Genomic DNA, 21877 nt, shown 5'->3' with positions numbered 1-21877 from the left:
TTTCTACCATACTGGGACATGCAAGTAAGGTGCAGTCACTGGACACTATGAACTCCATGTTAGCAGCAATAGAAGTCCGGTAGTGATGGTTCAGGCCCGCAACAATGAAGGCCCCACTTCTTACTTTGGTGGCTTTCCCCAGCTTTATGCCCGCATGCCGTGTTACTGCCCGTCCATACCAGTTGCTGGGCTGTCCAACAACAACATTGAATTTCACGACGTAACATCTTTCCAAAATCCTCAACAAGCAACCCTTCTTGTTGCATCATTCCCGCATAACTTACTTCTCAACCCATCAATTCGACAAAACATCATCACCAATTCCTGCGAGATTCCACGAGACAACTTAAACCGTACAGCTCACGTGACCCGCTTACATAATTCCGTGAGGTCAGTCGTCCAAGCTTCGGCCGCGGCAGCTCGACCCTCCAAATCATTCATCCAGCGCCTGCTGACCGACCGACCGACCGACAGGGAAGCGCAGCAGCAACGCACAGAGCAGACTCTTCAAGATGGCGAGCGCTCCCACCGAGAACACCAACCCGGTGCCCGCCGGCAACAACGAGGCCCAGGCGGCCGAGGAGGAGGAGAGGAGGTCAACCCGGAGCCCCAGGAGGCTAAGATGCCGACGCGGCGGGACATCTCGCTGAAGGAGTTCCTGAACAAGATGGACGACTACGCGCCAATCGTAAGTCTGCTTTGCTACCCACCCACCTTCCTTCCCCCACCTTGCATTTCAACATCCTATTCAAACATCCTTTCTTGTTTCTTGCAAGGCGCCTGTCGCCGTACTTGCCTACGCGCGCGCGCGCACCAGCGCCGTGTTCCCAAAAATGGTGACCAACTTGCTAACCTTTGCGCCCATCGTCGCTGCCCCCGACGACAGATCCCCGACGCCGTGACCAACTACTACATGACGCGCGCGGGCCTGCCGCCGCCGCCGCAGACGGACCAGCGGCTGGCGCGCCTGCTGGCGCTGGCGACGCAAAAGTTCATCGCCGACATCGCGGCCGACGCCTACCAGTACAGCCGGATCCGCGCCTCCAACACGAGCGCCAACAACCCGATGGGCAACCTGGGCGCCGCGGCGGGCATCCCCATCCCCGGCCAGGCGGCGGGCGGCGGCGGTGGCGGCGCCGGCGGAGGCGGGTCCAAGGTCGACCAGTCGCGCGGCGCGCCGCTGGGCATTCAGCGCGCGGGTTATGGTGGGGGTGGGCAGGGCGGCTCGCAGAACCGGACGGTGCTTACCATGGAGGATCTGGGGATGGCGGTGGGGGAGTACGGCGTCAACGTCAAGCGCAGCGAGTTTTACCGATGATTCCGGCTCATGCGTCTTTCTTCGGCTACGGTACGATAAGATACGGAGTGGTGGTGTTTCTTTTTGAGACAAGGCAGACAGGAAAGGAGGCACACAGATTGCAAGTTATTTCTTCCGGTCATGGTTACGGCGTTTATGGTTATGACAACAAACAAGAGTTTCTGGGGACTTTGGCAGGGAGAGCGAAGTGCTCTTGAGAGTTCCAGTCTGGGTATCACAGATATTCTTCCCAGCAACCAGCAAAGGAAGGGGGGAGGGAATTGGTGGTTCCTCGATTGGCATTGAAACGAGGAAACACCCATCATAGCGAGACATCGATCTTTTGGTCTTCTGTACATATAATTGTAAAACACCTTGCAGCAATGATATCACCGCGTGTCGTCGCGGGTTGCTCCCTCTGCTTATTCGTACACACAAATGCGGGATGCTGTACAATCGTAGTTTTGACGTGAATGCGACTTTGTGTCCTCCGACGCCATGATATATGCTTTATTTGCTTTGTTCTTCCTCTGCTACGTCTGTCGCATTCTAGTTTACTTTCTGGACCAGATGAACGGCTTCCGCGTCCTGTGCACGGTTCGGAGTGTGTCAGCGAAAAACCGGGTTCTTCTCAAATAGCCATCATCGTCTTCTCTTCCTGCGCGATCCCAAGGGAAAAGAGAGGGAGGTAGGTTGGGGAAACGTACATCGAAAACTCGCCGAGCTTGTGGCCGACCATGTCCTCGGTGATGACGACGTCGTTGTAGACCTTGCCGTTGTGCACCTGGAACTTGAGGCCGACGAAGCTGGGCAGGATGGTGGCGGCCCGGGCCTGCGTCCGGATGGGCTTGATCTTCTCGCCGGGCTTGGGGCGCACGATCGGGAGACTGTTCGTGGGGATTGCATGTGGTTAGCGGGGCTCTCTCTTTTTATTCCCAGATAGATCAATTCGTTGGCGGTAGAGACAGGAGGTTTTGGAAGGAATGCTGGCTGCGTCGATTACTTGGCGGGCGCATTGTCGGGAGCGTAGGGAAATGGTAGGCAAAGGCGGGCGATTCTTACGGGACAATGTGAGGTCCTGTTTGCGCGCGGGCGGGTTGTTAGCTTTTTCGGGCGCTTTCCATGGTCCAATTGCCGGGGCGCGAGGGATGGGAGGGATGGGATACTTGCCTTTCCATACGGATCGGCCTTTGAGGAGACACCTGGTGGGCTGCATCGTGTCTGTTTGAGTGTGTCTGGGGAGGTGGACGCTCGCTACAAAACTGCGAACCTCGTGATGACTTCGCACGCCCAGCCGCTTCACGGACCCTCCAAGGCCAAACTAGAGCTGGGAGCTAATCGATAGAAAAGTTTCTCAGCCACGTGGGGCTAATTCCATCACTTGAGGCTGCTGAGCCACAGCTGCACCTTCGCTTACCTACAGCACTCAGCTTCTGGTATTCCCAGAGGATTGGCAAGCGCCTTCCCTACCGGCGGACAAGGTATCAGATTCCCGTCCTTGCATTGCAAGAGTGCCCTTCGTAAATTATGGATGAACTTGACTCTTTCTTGTTTCCCGGGACTTTTACCCTCCTGGACGAACACCCTCTAGATCAGCTCCCTCAATCGGGAATCCGCCAAACCGGACAATAAGGAGCCAAGAGGCACCAGTCACCCAAGCTTTGAATCTCAAATCTATCCCATCAATGAATGACACCCTCTATCTGCCCTGCTTTCTGATACACCGTCGCCGTCATGTCCGTCCGATGACAGAAATGATGATGCACCAAGAGGCCTGGCGAACTGGCTCAATGGTAGGTTGGTTGGTGTTTGCGTCGCTTGGCATACGATTCAGATTAACTCCTGGGTCCTCATCTTACAACCACTGATCGCCTCCCAAGCTCCATGGCGGCCGGGACTGAGATCGTGGAGCATGGGCGGTTAATAATTTTCCGAATACCACATGGTTGATGTTGCTTCCCCTGCCTGCCGCCACATCGTGAACCCTATCGTGGCCTATCGAGGTGCCCGGAGCAGTCTGAAACCACCACCGCTGAAGCCACCATTCATTTCCTGCCAAAGACTGGTAAGCAGGTCACACATCCAATGCAACCCAGGAGATTTGAAATTTGTCACGGCTGGATTTCCCGCCCACGTCGCCCACGAGCGACCTACCGAATGTAGAATGCTCGTTAACCTCGCAATCTGCACTCGGAAATGCCAGTTGCATCGTGGATTTGGCAAATGTTCATTTGTCATTTCGCTTGAATTTGCTGCAGCTGCTTGGCTACGTTGCACGCATTCTTGTGCATGTCTGACATCACACCAGACACAGTCGCAATGTAGGCTCGAGACGACCCTGTCTGGACTCATATCATCTGTTTGCATCAGATTCTGTCGGCAGCCTGACTGCTAAGCGGATGACGGTGCGAACCCTCGGTACAATGGATCGTTCGTTTCACCCACATCAACATTTCGCCGATTACCCTGTAGTGAGCCACCTGCCAGAACCTGCCACACCTTAAGGATAGTGATAATGGAAAACCGTTGGGCAATAGCATGGGCGTTGAGACCCGCACCGGACGTGTCGAAGTCCAGCCATGCCAGCCATACTGGCATTCATAACCGTCTTCTGAACTGACATGTTCATGCTGATCCAATCAAGGAAACCAGAGACGAGCGATTTTCCCTGGATGCAATCATTGTGGCTCAGATCTAGATCTTTACGCGACTGGTCGTTTGTTTTCAAATCTGGTACAGATCACCTCGCGCAGCGAGGACGACAAGACGGCATTGGAGGCATCCCAAGCGTAAGGCAGCCTAGGCTCTGTCTCCGACACCCCGACTAATCAATTTCCGACGAACGCACCAACTTCGGCTCGCTGCACCGGGCGTCAAATAAGCTGAACAGCTATTTGACACGGGCCACAGGCCTACCAACCTGGATTCGGCAACCGATTCGCTTTCAAGGATCAACCCATCAGTAGGAACGTGGCCTTGGCAGTTTGACAGACACTTACAGCACGGAGTCGGAACGGCAAATAAGTCTATTCGTCGGGTTGTTTCCAGGCCCCCTTCTGGAACAAACAAGGGGTCCACGCTAATGTTAAGGTGTATCGGCGATGGGCGATCATATCATCAGCGATGGCTGGCGATGGAGTTGCAGCAGGTTCCCGCTCAGGCAATGTTTCGAACCGCTGACAGCGTTTACCTACTGCACCTGAAGCAACCACCCTCTACAGCTGCGTCGTTTATTTGGTCTTCATGTCCAGGAAGCCGTCGTGAGCTGTCATTTCCCACGACGGGGGTAAAGTGAATGAATCAGCACGCGCGCACTCGGCCTACGACGTATGAACTGCTCTGGACCTATCAATACTGCTGCCAGCACCTGCATACATACAGTAAGGAGTGAATGAGTGCTGACTGCACTGCCTGGTCTTGTCGCTTCTGACAAAAAAAATCAGATGGACTTGAGACTGAAGCCTGATACGATGTTTGCGCTTGTGTTGTTTTACCACCCCGGTCATAAGGACCGCCTGCAGTCATTTTAGCGAATCAGAGCCGCTTGAGGCTCTGCCCACTAGGGATAGTAAAATAAAAAACCGGTTTTTTAGTTTTTTTCTAAAAACCTAATAAAAAACTATAAGATTTTAAAATAGAAATTATATTTATATTTCAATTTATACTTAGGCTTATATTAACTTGGAAAATCTCTTTTTTTATATCGAAATAAGTATAATTTCCGGGTAAATTAAAGATCGAGTTAAGGTTAAAATATAAATATTATAAGTAAAGTTAAATATTATAAATAAAGAACTAAAAAATAATATTTTATTAAAATTATTAAAATATTAAATATAACTCGTAATAGCTTCTTTTACTTTATTTAATATTAATAAAATAATATTAAAATATTACTTTATTATTAAATTAATATATTAAAATATTATAATTTATACACATTTATATATCTTTAAAAACTATTATTATTTAATAAAAAATCGGTATTTTAAAAAAATAAGTAAATTAACGTAGATTAAATAACTTTAAAAAACCAGTTTTTAAATTTTTTACTAGTTCTTTCGATATTCTGCGAAAGTAGTTTTTTAACAATGAACCGGTTTTTTACCATCCCTACTGCCCACGCTACCTTGATCCCGACCTACAGGGACTGTGCTCTCGGACCAGCAACGCCCTTTGCCGCCAAACAGCTCCTCATCCCACCTCCACTGCTACCTCTCCGGGGCGTCGAGTGCCAGTCTCCCAGGCCATCGGAGGGAATCCGGCGGGTCTGCGCGGCCCCACGCAAGGCGTGTCGCTCCAGAATGGATGGTCCATTGCATCGCTGTGATACCCTCTCTTCCCCAGGCGGTTCTGCCCAGCGGCCGCGCGTGTGTGTGTGCGTGTGCTACCACGCTCAGAACCACGCTGTTATTGTGGGCGGAAGAAGCCGTCCAATTCCCAATTCTATTGAGGCCTCTGCGCCAAAGTCTCGCTGTGGCCGCCAAGGTGCGGCAGACCCGGCATCCGTGCCGAGTATCACCAGCGACTTGGGACCACAAGTTGGGATGAATAGATGATAAGGGGATACACCTGCATGTTCGCCCGTTCCCTGGAGCCTGGTCCTGTCTTCGCCTTTTGCTTTTCTTGTTTGCTGGATACAAAACACAGTTCCTGCCACCGTTTCTTGTTTCGTTCTGCGTAGTGTTGCGATTGGTTGCTGGACAAAACAACCACGGTGCTGGATCCTGCATGAGAGAGTATGGGCATTCGGAGCTAACGCCCGCCTTTTTCCCACGCACACCACTTCACACACCATGGCTCGAGTCACCACCATATTCGCCATGTCCCTAACGGCGGCGACGGCGTTAGCGAGCGGCAGCGGCAGCAGTCTCGGCGGAAGAGTATCTCTCGGAGAAAACGAGTCAGGTCTTGCAGGGCTGCGGCAGTCTTCTACGGGGAGCATGCTCGACATCGACGCCGTGGTAGGGAGGAGCCCGTTCCAACAACAACAGCAGCCAGGCGGGACGAGTACAGCCAACATAGCAGTGTCGATCACGCCGGCGCCGACCGCCATCTTGAACAACCGCCAGCTGCCTGCGCCATTGCCTGCCCCGGGGGGCGGTGGCGGAAGACAACCGCTGCCGAACCCGGATACAGGCAGTGCTGCGTCGGCGCTCGCCTCGCTGTCCGCGCAGTCCTCCTCCGACGTCGCCAAAGCCTCGACGGAGGGATTCGCCTCGGGGAGCTCAGTAGCAGCCGCCCAAGCGTCCAGCCAAATAGCGAGCATCAGCGCCAGCCTCGCCGCGAGCCTCTCGAGTGCGATCGCGTCTATAACGGCGACAGCCACGCCCGGCCAGCAGGCGCCGATAACGTTGACGGTGACGCAGACGGTCACCGGCACAGCGGCGCCGGCCCAGCAGCCCCCGGCAACAGTGACCCAGACCCAGACCCAGACCCAAACCGAAACAGCCAGTGCGACTGTAGTAGTCACGTCGATAGTGGCCACGGCGTCGATGAATGCCGCCCAGGTAAGCGATGGCCCCATGACTGCGTCGAGACCAGACTAACTTATTCAGCCGACCAAGCCGGATCTGTTGCCAGCAGCACCCACGACGTCGAACGGCCTCATTTCGGATCCGACAAAAGACCCCAACTTGGTGGACCTGACAGTCAGCCAGCTGGCCGCCGTCATCATAGGGACGATTATCGGGACTGCCCTCGCAGCTGTGCTGCTTACCTTATTCTTGACCCGATTCGCTCAACGCCGGAAGGGTGGCGGCGGCCAGGTTTATGAGAACGAGCAGGACGACTCAGGTTCCCAAGCAGCCCTGAGACCTACATATGTCGCAGACGAGAAGGGAGGCGCGGCTCCCACGGAACAGCACCCCGCGGTCCGGACCAAGTCGCACAAGTCGAACCCGTCCGAGTCGTCACAGCGCATTAGCGTCTTCGATGAGCGGCCACCGGCTGGCGCAGAAACGGCCGGGTTCGGCTTCGGGCCGTTCAACTGGTCTAATGTTCGGAGTTCCATCTTCGGCTCCAAATCGACGTCCCCGTCGCAGTCGCGACCGCAGTCGGGACAGGTGGAGTTCCGGACAGCGCACAAACGAACGATTAGCAACGGAAGCAAGCCCCGGCTCATTCGGTTGGGCAGCCGCGACGACCGGTTGACGCCGGTAACCGAAAAATCGCACGAGTCGCAGGCGGTAGGCCGGAGTCAGCAGCAGCCGGGCGGACTGGTTCCTATGTCCGGGCCCCCGTCGAGGGAGATGTCGACCTCGCCGCTCAACCTGAACCCGCCCAACGCCCCGTTCCGAAACCCCTCGGGCGACGCCGTGTCTTGGGGCTCCTGGGGCGTCGCTCTTCCCGATCCAGGGCCCAAGGACCACATGGAAGTGCTGTTGAAGCAGCCGCCACGGCACCAGCACACACCATCTTCGTCGTCGAGCGGGTCTTCGAAGATCATGGACGCCAACCAACTCCAGGCGGCCATGGCGGCAGACGGCACAATAGACCCGCCGCCGTCCACCCGCCAGCCCAGCAAGCACGAGCGACGTCCGTCGTCGGGGACGTTGGGAGTCATGGGCAGCAACCCGAACGCGGGATCCTCCAGTAGACTCGACGGCCCACCCGACATGCCGTACCCTCTACCCTCGTTCGCGCCGTACGAGCAGCGCCAGCAGCAGCCTCCCCAGGGAAGCTACTGGTCCCCCACGGTCACGACCTCGGGCACCGACACCGAGTCGCCCGTCTCGTCCATCGGCGCCCTCAAGGCCTTCCCGCACCCGCCCGCCAACGTGCGCCGCAGCGTCCACGGGCGCGTGCAGTCCACGTCCTCGTCGCGCTACTCGGCCTACACAGCCGGTGACGGGCTGGACCGGCACCTGAGCCAACAGAGCGTCGACAGCAGCCACCGGCGCTCGGCCTCGGTCAACTCGTTCCTGCTGACCTCCAACACGATCCACACCAACGGCGCCACCTTCAGCCTGTTCCCGGCCCCCGCGCACGGCACCGAGACGCCGCCGCCGCCGATGCCGACGCGCTCCCTGTCCAACGCCTCGGCGGCGGCGGGGGGAAGGCGCCAGCCCGCGATGCCGCGCGCCATCTCGGCTGTTGCGCCGCCGATGCCGCCGCTCGCCTTGGGGGGCCCGCCCTCGCCGCCGGCGCTGCCTAGGGGCGTTCGGTCGAGTCGGCCGCGGGGGTCGGATATGGTGTAGCCGCGGTTATGCGCAAGAGAAGGAGAGAGATTAAGTATGCACGCCTCTCGAGGGCATGCATACATGTACCAAAACATCAAACACTGAAACATTCTCATTTTCCGGCTCTTCTCAAACCGAGGGGGGAGAGCCGGAGAAGAGAGAAGAAACGGGGACGAACTTGACGAACCTAGTTGAAACATGCTATATGCTTTTATTATATATACCCGCTGGCATTTTGGCCCCGTCCAATCCAGCTCGAGGCTGGTTTTGGTTTGGGGACGATTTTGGTTTCGCTGGATAGAGATCGAGACCGGGAAATGGAGAGAGGGAGAGCCTGGATGCAATTACCCTCTTTATTAATCTTCTACTCCTGGTTCTCGGTTCCCCTTTTTTATAATATTTTGGGTGGGTGGGGTGGCTTGCTCTTTCCCCTCGAGAGAGCTTGGGGTTGCGATGCATGGAATGAGATACCAGACCAGAAAATGGGCGAACGGCCGGCCATTGTCGCCGCCCATTGGATGAGATATATATGTACCAATTATGTATTTAGTACAGCATGTGTTAATATTACGAATGCCACGATTATCTGAACGCCTTACTATTCACACATGATGCAGTATTGATCAGAGGAGCAAGTTTGAGATATAGTAAGTTTTGAATTCTTTCAAAAAGGTAATATAACAACAAAGGCGTGTGTACCTCTCCTCCCGTCGCTGCTGCTGCTAACCCCCATTCATGTCACACGTCGCAATCCATTATTCCTAACGCCGACCAATGCAGTGAGGGAAAAAGCCTACACATCCTAAACTCTTTGATCTTCGTACAAGTCGATTTGCCTAGCATATCGACATGATAATTCGTCATGGCCGGCCGACCAGTGTTGCGGGAGGGAAAAAGGTGTAGGATTTTGTTTCTCTTTAAACTCAGATACGAAACACGTCCGGCCCCTGACACGTAGTAGGATCGCATCCACGAACCCTGCGAATCAAAAGCTTTCGTCAAAATCCCTCGAGCAGCTGTCTCTCGCCCGAATCCTTTTTTTTTTTTTGTCCCTGGGAGCCCCCAATTGACCCCGACGACCGAAACCCCGCTGTCCAACTGTTGGGCAGGAAACAAAGGGGCACGCACGAGCTACGCGCGCCAAAATGTCTCCCTTGACGCCCACACGGAGGAGCGGCGGGCTTTATACGGGCAGCTTGAACTTGCGGCCCTTCATGACCTTGGTGTAGTAGATCCAGAAGAAGTCGCTGTAGAGGACGGTCTGGACGATGCCGGCGACGAGGGCGATCCAGTCGACGTGGTGCTTGGGCTCGGTGAAGTAGCGCCAGATCCAGTTGGGGATGTAGAGGGCGCGGTAGAGGCCGAGGGCGAAGAGGTAGTGGGTGGTGATGGTCTCGGCCTCGCCGGTGCGCTGCAACATGAAGAGCTGGGGCAGGATGGCGACGGCCTCGAGCCAGATGCTGAAGGCCCAGAGCATCTCGGACAGGGTCCACTTGTAGGGGATGAGCACGGCCAGCACGGCGGCGCCGCCGAGCAGGTACTGCACGCGGAAGGTGTCGAGGTTCGGGTCGTGCGTCGGCTTGTACTTGGTCGTCATCAGGTAGACGATGTAGCCCTGCGCGCCGATGAAGAGGATCTTGAAGATGACGTTGTACACCGAGTGCGTGACGAAGAGGTCCAGGTACCGCGTGACGTAGACGAGCAGGTACAGCGCCTGCGACTTGAACGAGATGCCGGTGCAGCCCTACGCGAACGAGGAACGGGTTAGCTCACTGTCAGTTGCTCCGGGTGGTTCCGTCCATCTGCAACGCCCACGCTCTTCCTGCGTGGCAAAGCTTCATGGAATACGACACAAGACAAGAAAAGGAAAGAAACGCACATTGAGCTCCGTCATCTTATGCAGCAATATCAGAATCGACGCCAAGTGGGAGAAGTCTCCCGCGACGCGGAAGAGGTTCAACATGATGGGCTGGTTGGTTCGTCGAAGCTTGGGGGAGCTTCAAATGGTGAGGGATCGTCTTTTAATTTGTTGTTGTTGGAGTGTCAAGTTCGAGAGTCGAGGATGGGGCGTTCAATGCTGCCAAGCGCAGCAACTCGGCGGAGAAATCAATGTGGGCAGTGATGGGAGAAGTTTTCGTTGTGGTTATTGCTGTGTGCCATGAGTTGCTCAGAAGAATAAACCCATTGAATCAAGTGAAGAACATGGAACAAGAAATGTAATGGAGAAACAACAGCTCAAGACTTCAATGCCTACCTGGAAGCCAACAAGAGCCAAGAGCTAAAAGAGGACACGACGCGACAGGGCTCTAATTGGTGTCCAGATCCCTGCTAGACCTGTGGCTTGACACCCACCTTTGACACCTTGCACGCTACCGTCGGACAGTGCTACGGTGTCGTCCGCTACAGTGCCTCCGGGGGCCTATTGTACAGCAATTGCAGGCGAGCTGAAGAGATTCTAGCCACACTTGGCAGCATGCTGGCTGAACCACCACTAACGAACATCCCCTGTAGATCTTGGAATGCTTGCGCAATGATCCGCTAGCGGGTCGCTATTTTTGGGAGGCGATGCCGCTACCAGCCTGCCAGCTACCAGCTACCATTTACCATGCGGTCCACTCGGCCATTTACCCTTCTGACGTATTACAAAGCTGCCTGCCTACTGCTTCGTGAATCTTCTTGCCTCCGATGACTGCGACAGCCATGTGGCCACTCATTGATTTCTAAGGCTCGAGGCCTTTCACGGTCGGTTTCTTTTCCTTATAATAGTCTGCGAAGCGTGTCTGTGGCTTTTTCCACTACCTAATCTCTGCTGTTTCAATCCAAAACAACCCACCTGCATTACTTGACCAAACGGCAATCGCCACGACCCACGTAGCCAACCAACATCCACAACCCCCAAAGCGCAACACCGTAGGAGCCGAGGGGAACGCCGTCGCCATGGCCGACGAAGAAGTTCGCGATGTGCAGACCACACCAATAAATGAAGACCTCGTTGAAATCACTCTGACCCACGGCGGCTCGTCGCACGCCATCCTACTTCCTCACGATGCCACCATCACCGATCTGTCGGCAGCCGTCGAGACCGACCTCTCCATCCCCGTCGGCAACCAGAAATTCCTAGTCCCGAAGCTGGGCCTCCAGAAGCCGCCCTTCAAGGACCCTCAGCTATCCGCCGCCCAACTCGCCGGCAAGAAGATCACCCTCATGGGCACGACCGCCTCGGGCGTCGCCTCCCTGACCTCGGCCTCGGCCACCGCCTCCCAAGCCGTCGCGAAGCGCGAGGCCGCCCTCGCGCACCAGCGCCGCCACCAGCCCAAGGCCTTCACGACGCCCGCGACGACGACGGTCGAGACGACGTACACCTTCATGGCGATCCGGCCGCTGCCGCACCTGCCGCACCCGGAGCGGTCGCAAAAGTTCCTCGAGCGGCTCAAGGCGGACCCGGGCATCGTGGCCGCGATGCGCAAGCACCAGTTCCGCGTGGGCCTGCTGACGGAGATGGACCCCCTCGCGTACACGGAGGCGACGCACGAGGGCACGACGCGCATCCTGGGCCTGAACCGCAACCGGGGCGAGGCGGTCGAGCTGCGATTAAGGACCGACGCCTACGACGGCTACCGCGACTACAAGACGATCCGCAACACGCTGTGCCACGAGCTGGCGCACAACGTGCACTCGGACCACGACCGCAACTTCTGGGACCTCTGCCACGAGATCGAGCGCGAGGTCGCCCGTGCCGACTGGCGCAAGAACGGCCGCGCCGTCGGGGGCGAGGACCTGGCCGAGGTCTACGAGCCGAGCGAGGAGGTCGCGTACGACCACGGCGGCTGGACCGGCGGCGAGTTCGTGCTGGGCGGGGGCGCTAATGGGGCCGGGGGTCCGGCGCTGAGTCGGCGCGAGATCATTGCGAGGGCGACGGAGGAGCGCATGAAGAAGATTAATAATGACGGGCTGGGGGGCGGGAAGCCGAGGGGCTCGGGCGAAGGCTCGTCGTCTTGAGCGATTTGCTTGAACATTTGCCGTTTCTGGTTGAGGGTTTGATATGAGGAGTCTGGTTTCTACATTGCGTCGGCGTTTCTTGTTTTGAAGAGGGGGTTCACTCTACTCTGAAGGGTAAATATGGCTCTGGGTACCATATTTGCTACACTTATGATTTGTAATTACGAGGAGCTTGCCGAGGGGTTGTGATGCTTTCTCGAGACACACGAATGCAATCAATTGTCTTCGCGACAGTTCTATAAATCAACTGGTAATTGTATTGCTATATCCAGTGCCCATGCTACAATAGTCATTATGAACAACGTATTCTGGGCTATGCTATGCCTCGCGCCAAGTATGTTCGACAAAGTCTTACTACCTCCGTCTATTGCGCCGCCGCCCACACACAACATACACCATCAGGTATCACCAATCCAGGCCGATCAAACTCGAGGATATCTTTAAAAATTGAAAATGTAGGCTGGAGAAGAGGAAGAAACCAGAACCAAAGACCAACAAAAGAAAACGCCGTCTAATGCAAGAGAGAAAAGGAAAATGCAATGTGCCGTAAACTCGTATATGTCTTGAAACAGAGAGATGATGAAGATTGGAAATGAGTTAAGAAAGTGATCTGTAGAAAGTGTCGTGACGTTGACTTTCGTTGTTGATGCGAACAAGGGGGGCTGCGGGAGATCTTCTGCATCTCTCCACTTTTTCTCCGTCGTGTAAGTCGCCGCCCCTGAGATCGGCGTCGGTGTGATTATTCTTTCTACGCCAAGACGGCGTCCCCCTCGGCCTCGCCGGTGATCCTGACCCACTCCTTGCGCGCCGGCTGCCACCGGTGCCCCTGCCAGGTCGTGCTCGTCATGCTCTTGGCCCCGTACTCGCCGCGCAGGATGGGGTCGAAGCCGTAGGGCACGCTGGCGGGCACGCCCTCGAACTCGCTGCGCCGCAGCGGCCACAGGTCCGTCGTCGGGTAGTGGTGGTAGTTCTTGCAGCTCCAGATGCCCGGGGCGGCGCCCAGGGTGTCGGCGAAGCGCTGTTCCATGAGGGCGGTGATGTCGATGAACATGCCGTTCTGGGTGTCGATCCAGCGGGCGTCGATGACGTTGCGGCCGTCCTGGCGGCTGGGCTCGGCGTAGTAGGGGTTGATGTCGAGGAGGTACTGGTTGGTTATGAGCTGGGCGGTGGTGTTGGTGTTCTTCGAGTCGGCAGTGGTAGTGACGGTGGCGTTGTCCTGGTAGGTGTAGGTGTGCAGGGTGCGGTTGAAGTGCTTGCCGAGGTAGTGCAGGGTCGTCATGGTGACCTGGACGTCGAGGTCGTAGTCCCAGGGCATGATCTGGCCGTTCCACCACCAGCCCAGCAGGGTGCCGTGGGCAAGCCACGTCTCGGCGTGCAGCTCCTTCATGGTCGTCAGGTAGGGACCGGATCAGGTGCCGGAGCACGGCGCGGTGCTCCTCGTAGGGCACCTGCCCCTGGAAGAAGCGCGCGTCGTAGTGCCCCAGCTCCAGGCCGCCGCCGGGCTCGTGGAAGTACTTGGTCGTGTTGACCCGCTGTTGGTGTAGTGGCTGTTGTTGCTGTTGCTGGTCTTGAGTCTGTATCTGCTGCTGTTGCTGTTGTATGTTGTTGTTGGTCTTGCTGCTGCCTTCAGGGTGCCGGCTGGGGGCGGCGCCGACGACCGAGACGGTGCTGGCGGCGACGACGCCCAGGAGAAGTTGCTTGAGGATGTGCATGGTGGATGAGGTGTCGTTTAGGGTGAAGCTAGACCGATCTGCCGTGTATCCGTTCTGGGATCTTCAGAAGCCAAAGGACGTTCAGCTAGTTTAGTAAGAACAGCTGGATGGCGATGATGTTGATGGTATATCTGGCTCAGGTAAGAGACTATCCTTCCTGGCTACCACGACTGGGTGTTATTAGAAGAGGCGAGATGGACTTCGTCTGAAGCAGAAACAAGGATCGGCCCTCTTCCCGGTACACTAGACTTTCTCTCGAGGCGAAGGACAGCTTCAGAGTTTCGGGATACGGTTCGGGGGGCGGGTGCACCCAACAAAGAAACGGACCAGGTATGCTTCGGATGAATCAGCGTACGGTAGAGGAGGCCTTGTCCCTGTCTGCTGCAAGTCGATGAGAACACCCCAGGAAGTTCGGCAAAGACAAGATGATCGGCAACGATATAAGACTCCCCAGGATAAGACTCCTTTGCTACCTACCTGCCGGGCCCCTCAAGCCTCCCCCATCGTCGTAATCGCTTCGGCCGTGGGCGACGCCATCCTATCATACACCCAGCAGACCACGCAACACCCTCTGACGGAAGCCAGCTTGCGTGAGAAGGGCCATCATTAAAGGGATATGACCATGACCGGCAACCGGCACAGACTCTCCCTCATGGTGCCGTACGCCTCACGACTCTAGCGCCAAGCGCGGGCTTATACGCCCTCATTGCTTGTTCCCAGTCGGCTGTACCGCACTATGGTATTCTGGATTCCAGGCTAGGACGTTAGGTTGGTCGATATATTTAGCATTTTGGCTGTTAACGTGACGGTGGACGGTGGACGAGTACGTCAGCAAGCTTTAGATGGCGCTGAAGGAGGGAGCTGGGAAAAGAGTGCGCCCGATATGATGGATTCCTACGGTAAAGAAAGAAAAAAGCGTTGAGCAGTAGCATCGGGTATTGATTGGCAAGATGGGAAAGAGCTCGCGTGAGGTCTGCCTCGATATTGGACGTGCATCCTGTCGGATGCAATCAACTCTGCATCTAGTTACTCTTGTGTTTCAGTTGTCAACGTCAACAAACTGTCGACTCGGCATAGGCTTTTTGGGGATGCTTCTGACGTTGGAAGGAAGTGGCATAAATCTTATTGCTGCAGCATGATCCATCCGCCTGGCGAACCCATTCCTTCCTTCCCCGCCCAATAGATACTACCGTTCAACTGTTGGCAGCCGATATAGACAAATTCCATTCAAGAGGTATCCATCACCCAGTCGAGTCTTTCGCAGGTCAAGAACCTGCGACTAGTGGCTATCCTGCAAGGTTCCCACAACCGGCTACCCGGCATACTGGAAACCAATGATCACGTTGCGTAGTGGCAGACTAAGAACAGCCCCATCGAACACCGGATGCAAGCAAGTCTGACAAACGAAAGAAGACATACCGGGACTTGCTTGGCATTTCCCCAGACAATTCGGGTGTCTCCCGTCTTGGCAGTCTTGGCATGCATGCAGAATTCTGGGTCGGTAGATCCTACCAGTCTTGAATTGATTCCTATCCCCTTGAATGCCATAACGCTGCTTTCCGTACAATACTTCCCGTAAATGATCAACACGACCGTGCGAAACCGAGCAAGGGATCTGGACCAATAAGAGACGAGGAACAAGAGGCGGAACGTCTAAAACGCATTGTTCACTACACTAAATTATCCCTAATCCGTACAGTACGTTATTTTTGGTGGGAAGCAGCGTTATGGCATTCAAGGGGATATCAGATTGCCTTTTTGAGACTGCGCATGCAAGAGACATACAGCTGAGTACAGTGTCCAGTTGCGAAGGAAGGAGGAAAGCCTCGGCTCAAAGTTTGAGACACCACCCGTTCGCCCACATAATTTCGCAGCAGCTGAGACACCGTTTATCTGTCCACGCGGCCAATCGCCATGAGGAGGAAGAGCGAAAAGACCGAGAAAGGGCGACGGAGAAAGAAAAAGGAAGATAACGACCTCAATTACCTAGCCCTTTGGAAAGAACGCTGACGACGCCCATTAGGATGCGCCTCGGCCTCCCGCTAGATGGGCCTTTGGCGTGCGCTAAAAGGCTTGGATGTTGTTTTTCAGGGGCCCTAGAGGTGTGTGGGCACCTGACCCTTAGGGAGGAGAGGATGGGAAGCCGCTGCGATGTGACGACAGCAACATGAACGCACGGTGGCATGCTCTCCTACAAATGGGCGACGCGGCCTTTCGACGTTGTCTCTCAGCGCCCTCCCAGCTGAGGGGCGCACTGAGAGGTCGTCGAGGCTATTCACGTTGTGGCTTCAGGAACGAAGACTCCCGGCGGGCCAAACAGAAGCCGATAGAGTTCAGTAGGTATCGGCAGTGGCTTCCCGATCAGCATTTACTCATTGCATGCCAGTACATACCCACTTCGCTTGCCCTATTTGCACAATGCACAATCTGGTTACTACACTCATGTCGGCTCAACGGTTATCGAAAACATCGAACAGATCAAGATCAAGAAATGGCAATCGCTTTTTACGCTTTAATGAGAGATATTTTTGAAGTTCGTCAATCCCAAGTCGCTCTCCGAAGCAAGAGTAACAATCTCAAATCCAGACTGCTGTGGTGACGAACCAACATCTCGGTACATATCCAAATTTTCCACCCAATCCCTTGGAACCCCATTCTGATTGATTCCTACTTACGCATCCCTATTTCTCCTTGCATTTTTCCAGCATCTCCCTTTGATAGCCCTTGAAGTATTCGTACTGATGTATCGTTAGCACCTGAACCCACGAGCATGAAGTTGGAAGTAGTTATTCGAGAAGTACTTACGCTCTGCCTCAACGTCTCCCGCGCCTCGGGCCAGGCCTTCCGCCCGCAGCCGGGCACGCCGTCCGGGTTGGTGTCGAAGACGCGGTAGGCGTAGTTGTTCATGGGCCCGCGGGCGAGCCAGGTCCACAGCTCAAAGTCCTGCCACCACAGCCGCCAGCCCCGGCCCGACAGGGCGTGGTCGAGGTGCTCGTACAGGCCCGTGCCGGCGGCCCCGTGCAGGAACCGGTAGAAGGGGTGCGCCTGCACGTAGCCCGACCGCATCCCGTGCTCCTTCCGCCACTCCCGTCGCCACCAGGCGTGGTACTGGTCCACCTGCGCGTCCATCGCGGCCCGGCTCGGCAGCAGCGCCGGCGCGCGGTGGTGCTTGCTGACGGCGGCGTCCAACTGCCCCGTGGCCTTGGCCGTCTCGGCGGACCAGACCTGGGCCAGGGCCATGGATGCCAGCTCGGAGATGCTCCAGGATCCTTCCTGGGGCGCCATCCAACTCACGAACGCAATCGAATCGGCACGGCGAGGAGGGAACATCATCTGGTACAGCCGAGGCAGGTGGGGCGGCCCCTTGGGACTGGAGCGAGCCTCGTCCTGGGACCGCTGCTTGGCGAGCTCCTCGGTCGTCTGCAGCGGCAGCCCGCACGCCCCGTTCATCTCGAGCTCGGGCAGGATGTCGAAGTCGTGCGTGTAGCCGGTGCAGAAGATGACGACGTCGACGTCCACGACGGCGTCGTCGGCCAGCTGGACCTGCGTCTTGCCCACGAAATCCTTGAAGCCGCGGACAGGGGTCACGTCGCCCCGGCGCAGCGCGGGCACGAACTCGTCCTGGACGATGGGGTGGACGAACTCGAGGCTCGCGCAGGGCAGGATGTGCCAGTCCTCGCGCATGCGGCGCTCGGTGCGCCGGCGCCTCTCCTCGAGGGAGTCGCTCTTGCTCTCGACGGGCTCGGAGCGCGCGGCGTCGCGGATCATCTGGGCGTTCATGGCGCGGTTGGCGAAGGGCCACGTCAGCCAGGGCACGGCGTAGTCGAGGAAGTACTTGAGCCGCAGGCTGGGCCACGAGAAGCCCGTATCGAAGGGGACGCCGGCCTCGCCCTGCCGCGAGAAGGCGGCGCGGCCGCGCCGGTAGGACTGGTACACCTTGGCGGCGTGCTTGGACAGCTTGACGGCGGCCTCGCAGGCGGTGTTGCCGTTGCCCACCACCAGCACCCGCTTGCCCTTGTAGTCCTCCTCGCTCCGGTAGGCCTGGGCGTGGAGCACCTGGCCGGCGAACTTGGCCCGGTTGGGCATGGCGGGCAGGCTGGGCACGCTCTCGCAGCCGTGGCAGAAGGCGACCTTGTCGAAGGTCAGGATGCTGTCGCCGTTGGCGTCGGTGATGTAGATGTCCCACGCCGTGTCGGCCTTGTTCCGGACCACCTTGTGCACCGTGGTGCCGAAGCGGACGTGTTGGTTCAGGCCAAAGTGCGAAGCGTATCCCTCAAAGTACTTGGCGGCTTTGGCGCTGGTCAGGAAGTCGGGGCCGTCTTTTAAGGTCTGGTTAGTCATGACTTCGTGGTCTAGGGTCTGGATGGAATCTTTCTTTCTTACCTCGGGGCAACGGATAGTCGCTGAAGCCGGTCTATGTCCCGTTGGTTAGCTTGGGCCACAGCAAGGGAACGACGCGGGAGATTGTACATACAATAAACTTGCTGATATTCGTGACGGTGCCGTCCAGTACGGATGTGAACGTTTCGTTGCTGCTGGTGGACCACAGCCCACCAATGTGGTTACGCCTCTCAAGACCGACAGCGTTGAAGCCCTCCTCTCGCAGACACTTCAGCGTCGTCATACCGGCCGGGCCTGCATGTGATGGACAAGTATCACAGTTACTAAGAGGCCCATTGTTGGGGAAGGGGGAGAGGCTGGTGACATACCTGTGCCGATGACGGCAACGCTGACGTTCTCCATACTGTTTTCAGGGGTTGCCTTGTTCATAGCTCTTGTGTGATAGACGATTGTGTTGGTTTGGAGTCCAAATATCCTTCTGACAAGAGCAGTGCAGCATCGTCAAACGTTTATATAACCGTGCCGTGGTACCTGTGTCGAGCTGTGACGTTCATCTCGTCACGTCCGATCTTCTCCATCTTGCTAATAGCCCTCGCCGATGACACCATTTTGCTTATGCTGACACTCTTGTCTAGACAATTTGCAAATACCTCATACGATATAGGGTCGCATTGCGTGCTCACATCTTGCCTCTGAGTATCTACTTGCCGTTTACGCTGGTCCCCCGGATTGCATCAGAGGAATCCCTACACCGACACTATTTTGGCCTTTGGCGATGTGATCGAGGATGAGTCGTTCTGGTCTCTCTGCCTTGCAGCCAGCGTAGCAGTCGAATAGTCCTTGACTAAGACCTAACCAAGATCCCCGTACGTGGGCACTTGCATACAAGGGTTGCACTCGGACTGGCTCTTGGTGCTGGATCTTGTAAGCCCTGTTGATCGCTGATCGCGTATATTTCGGGCAACAGCTGAACAACAGCAGCAGCGGTACAATCAGTATAATTGCTGGTTAGACAGTGCCTGCTTAACTCCGATATTACAATCTTCTCATGATAGATGTAGTATGCCCTGTAATTACTTGAACTGAGATACTTGTTGACATTGGCCTCAGACGCAATCTCCCTTTTCCCCTCCTTTTCTTCGATATAGAGTAGCCGTGGAGCGGCGAGAGACAAAGACACCCGTTTTTGTTATTAGGTGCTGACTATGGCGCCGCTGGCATGCAGGTGAAGAAATTCAGCACACCATTGATCATAGAAATTCGTAATTCAGATGGTATCTTCTGTATCAGAAACCAATCTGTATCTTGGGTAACAATGCTCCTGACCAAAACCTCCCTTAGCGACGTCATTATGGGAGCACTCCTTGTGGCATGGGGCCTTACACAGCATGTATTTGCGAGAGCCGAGACACGTTTGGGCGGCATCAGCGGGCATAGGCGGGAATGGTCGTCAGCATAAGCGTCAGCGCCGGCGGCATGCATACATACGGGCGCGGCATCAAGGTGCGTCCCCATAAGTGGAATAGGGGGGGCCGTCACGGGACGACTGCAGGGATCAAGGGTCGGTGTGATTGAGGCTCTTAGAAAATTAGGCTGTTTTCCTGCTGCATGCCTAGCAATCACGTGCGCGGATCCTATTCGGCGGTGATCGACACCCCCCTTAAGCAAACTCCTGCCGCGTGAGACGGCGCCAATTGCCAATGGAGTGCCAAGGGTAAGCAGTATACTGATCCTTTCCCAAAGCTGCAATTCATGACACATATATACTACACACGCATTCGTCGTGTATCTCCTGAAGAATTCCTCTGCAGAGTATTTTCATGCGGACCTCCCAACTGTCAACTAACGGCCTGCATGCAATGTACGTTTAGGGTTCGTCCCTCACTCGACTGGGGATATGACGCCAAGCCGCGCGGGCAATTGGCCGTTATTGCCAGACCACCCCTTTGACGCCCGGTCCGTCCCTCCCCCTTTACTTTAAACTCCGACTCATGTAATGGATAAAATCTCCGCATCAATCAGACATGGTCGGATGCTGGCGGTCAATGCCCCGCGTGCGCAAGGGCTGACTCACACGGGCAGCTGTCAAAATAAGAGTACCGGGATCAACAACCTCTTCTGCAGGTCGCAATTCGCAATGCTGCTCCCCGCACGATGCCTGTGCCCAAGTGACCAATGATCGACGACCTGGAGCGAGAAGCGAAGCAGGGTCTGTGGGTACATGTATTCGAAGAACATTCTACGCCCAGACCCTGGACTAGAATATTCCGGGTCCGTATTGTACGCGGTGCCTATTGAAGGGTGGCACTTTTCCATGGGATACTAAAATTGGGATGCCGGTCTCCTCCTCTCCGTGTAAGCTGGTGCGTGAAGAAGCGGGCAGATGTGTTGGGATACGCGTGTTTGCTGACCTTGGCGGTTTGGTTGGTTAACATCACAGCACGCCCCTGGCCCCTGCTCAGATATTCTTGGACTCGTTGGTTGTTCTTGAAGACAACAGATTTTGTATTTTGGAATCGAACGATGCTCCTGCTCGGGCAGAAGGCAAAATACAGCACAGGTTTGACTCCTCCCCACGAGTATGTACGCCTTACGCCCTTTGCCACCCACAGCAATAAGCGCTGGTGTTTGGGAATGACCCCTCGGTCAAAGGGGAGATGACGTGATCATTTGCTTTCAGGTAACTGACGTGGGGAAAGGTGTCCATGTTTCCATATAGGGAAAATTCTACCTCGACGCCGGCCGCGTTGCGGTGTAGCTCGGCCTCGACGAAGGGACCAATGCCAGCCGTGCCATGAGTATGATGCAATATAGCAACATCCCAAATCGGAATGGATCTGCGCTTCCTCGGTATACCTCCGTCCAGAAATATCCGAGACCGCCCCTTGACTGACGGTACGGTGCAGCTCTCGCGGAATATTGAGGATCTGCTGGCTGACCACCATCCTCTGTCCCGTTCACAGCTCATCAAAATGCTTGGGGCTCGATGGGAGGTTCTACTAGCCAATAAGGCCGCTGTTGTGTGCGGTCCGTACGAGATTTTCCTGGAAAACTTGCTAGGCTAGAAGCTTCGTGCATCTATCTACCTCGGGGAGACCAACAGACTCGAAAACCGGGGTGGCTCGCCTGCTCACCGATGACCTTTATGCGGTGAGATTGTTTTAGCTTCATTGGCAGCAGGGCATGGCGCTGAGTAACTGGAGACGGGACATCAAGGTGCTCAAGTGTGTTGATCCCCGGAATCGAGTGTATGCGATACGGAAATGATGCTCTGCGCTAAAGGGGGTTGGCCTTGGAGTAGAGCACACGAAATTGGCAGACCAGACTTGCAACGGGTTTGAAGAGCA

The 21877-nt window shown here is 55.8% G+C and overlaps 7 protein-coding genes across 7 annotated transcripts; 3 read left to right on the top strand and 4 right to left on the bottom strand.

The window, feature by feature from the left end:
* Positions 1–397: 397 nt before the first annotated feature.
* On the top strand, positions 398–1318 carry PG985_009677 (transcription initiation factor tfiid subunit 10; the record flags this gene model as incomplete). Its single annotated transcript, XM_066829445.1, has 2 exons — positions 398–688; positions 887–1318. Coding segments are annotated over 2 exons (723 nt in total), but the record flags the coding sequence as incomplete, so codon positions are not given.
* A 533-nt stretch (positions 1319–1851) lies between these two features.
* PG985_009676 (mitochondrial 37S ribosomal uS19m domain-containing protein) lies at positions 1852–2513 on the bottom strand (the record flags this gene model as incomplete). Its single annotated transcript, XM_066829444.1, has 3 exons — positions 1852–1885; positions 2005–2184; positions 2365–2513. 3 exons carry the CDS (start codon positions 2511–2513, stop codon positions 1852–1854), a joined length of 363 nt encoding a protein of 120 aa, XP_066684356.1.
* A 3580-nt stretch (positions 2514–6093) lies between these two features.
* PG985_009675 (uncharacterized protein) lies at positions 6094–8496 on the top strand (the record flags this gene model as incomplete). The annotated part of the gene is made up of 2 exons (XM_066829443.1): positions 6094–6807; positions 6865–8496. The coding sequence occupies 2 exons, from the start codon at positions 6094–6096 to the stop codon at positions 8494–8496; spliced, it is 2346 nt and encodes a 781-aa protein (XP_066684355.1).
* A 1165-nt stretch (positions 8497–9661) lies between these two features.
* Positions 9662–10441, bottom strand: PG985_009674 (ER lumen protein retaining receptor; the record flags this gene model as incomplete). Its single annotated transcript, XM_066829442.1, has 2 exons — positions 9662–10222; positions 10358–10441. The coding sequence occupies 2 exons, from the start codon at positions 10439–10441 to the stop codon at positions 9662–9664; spliced, it is 645 nt and encodes a 214-aa protein (XP_066684354.1).
* Positions 10442–11415: 974 nt separating this feature from the next.
* Positions 11416–12477, top strand: PG985_009673 (Ubiquitin and WLM domain-containing metalloprotease; the record flags this gene model as incomplete). Its single annotated transcript, XM_066829441.1, has 1 exon — positions 11416–12477. The coding sequence occupies one exon, from the start codon at positions 11416–11418 to the stop codon at positions 12475–12477; it is 1062 nt and encodes a 353-aa protein (XP_066684353.1).
* A 748-nt stretch (positions 12478–13225) lies between these two features.
* On the bottom strand, positions 13226–14189 carry PG985_009672 (uncharacterized protein; the record flags this gene model as incomplete). The annotated part of the gene is made up of 2 exons (XM_066829440.1): positions 13226–13858; positions 13902–14189. 2 exons carry the CDS (start codon positions 14187–14189, stop codon positions 13226–13228), a joined length of 921 nt encoding a protein of 306 aa, XP_066684352.1.
* A 2681-nt stretch (positions 14190–16870) lies between these two features.
* PG985_009671 (uncharacterized protein) lies at positions 16871–18932 on the bottom strand (the record flags this gene model as incomplete). The annotated part of the gene is made up of 5 exons (XM_066829439.1): positions 16871–16927; positions 16995–18508; positions 18573–18603; positions 18664–18824; positions 18899–18932. 5 exons carry the CDS (start codon positions 18930–18932, stop codon positions 16871–16873), a joined length of 1797 nt encoding a protein of 598 aa, XP_066684351.1.
* Between the last annotated feature and the right edge of the window lie 2945 nt (positions 18933–21877).

This window comes from Apiospora marii (assembly GCF_038362585.1).
Source record: "Apiospora marii strain CBS 49790 chromosome Unknown utg000005l_segment0_segment0, whole genome shotgun sequence".
Classification (NCBI taxonomy): domain Eukaryota; kingdom Fungi; phylum Ascomycota; class Sordariomycetes; order Amphisphaeriales; family Apiosporaceae; genus Apiospora; species Apiospora marii.
The sequence above is the reverse complement of the archived record's forward strand: the minus strand, read 5'-3'. Positions and strand labels throughout refer to the sequence as shown.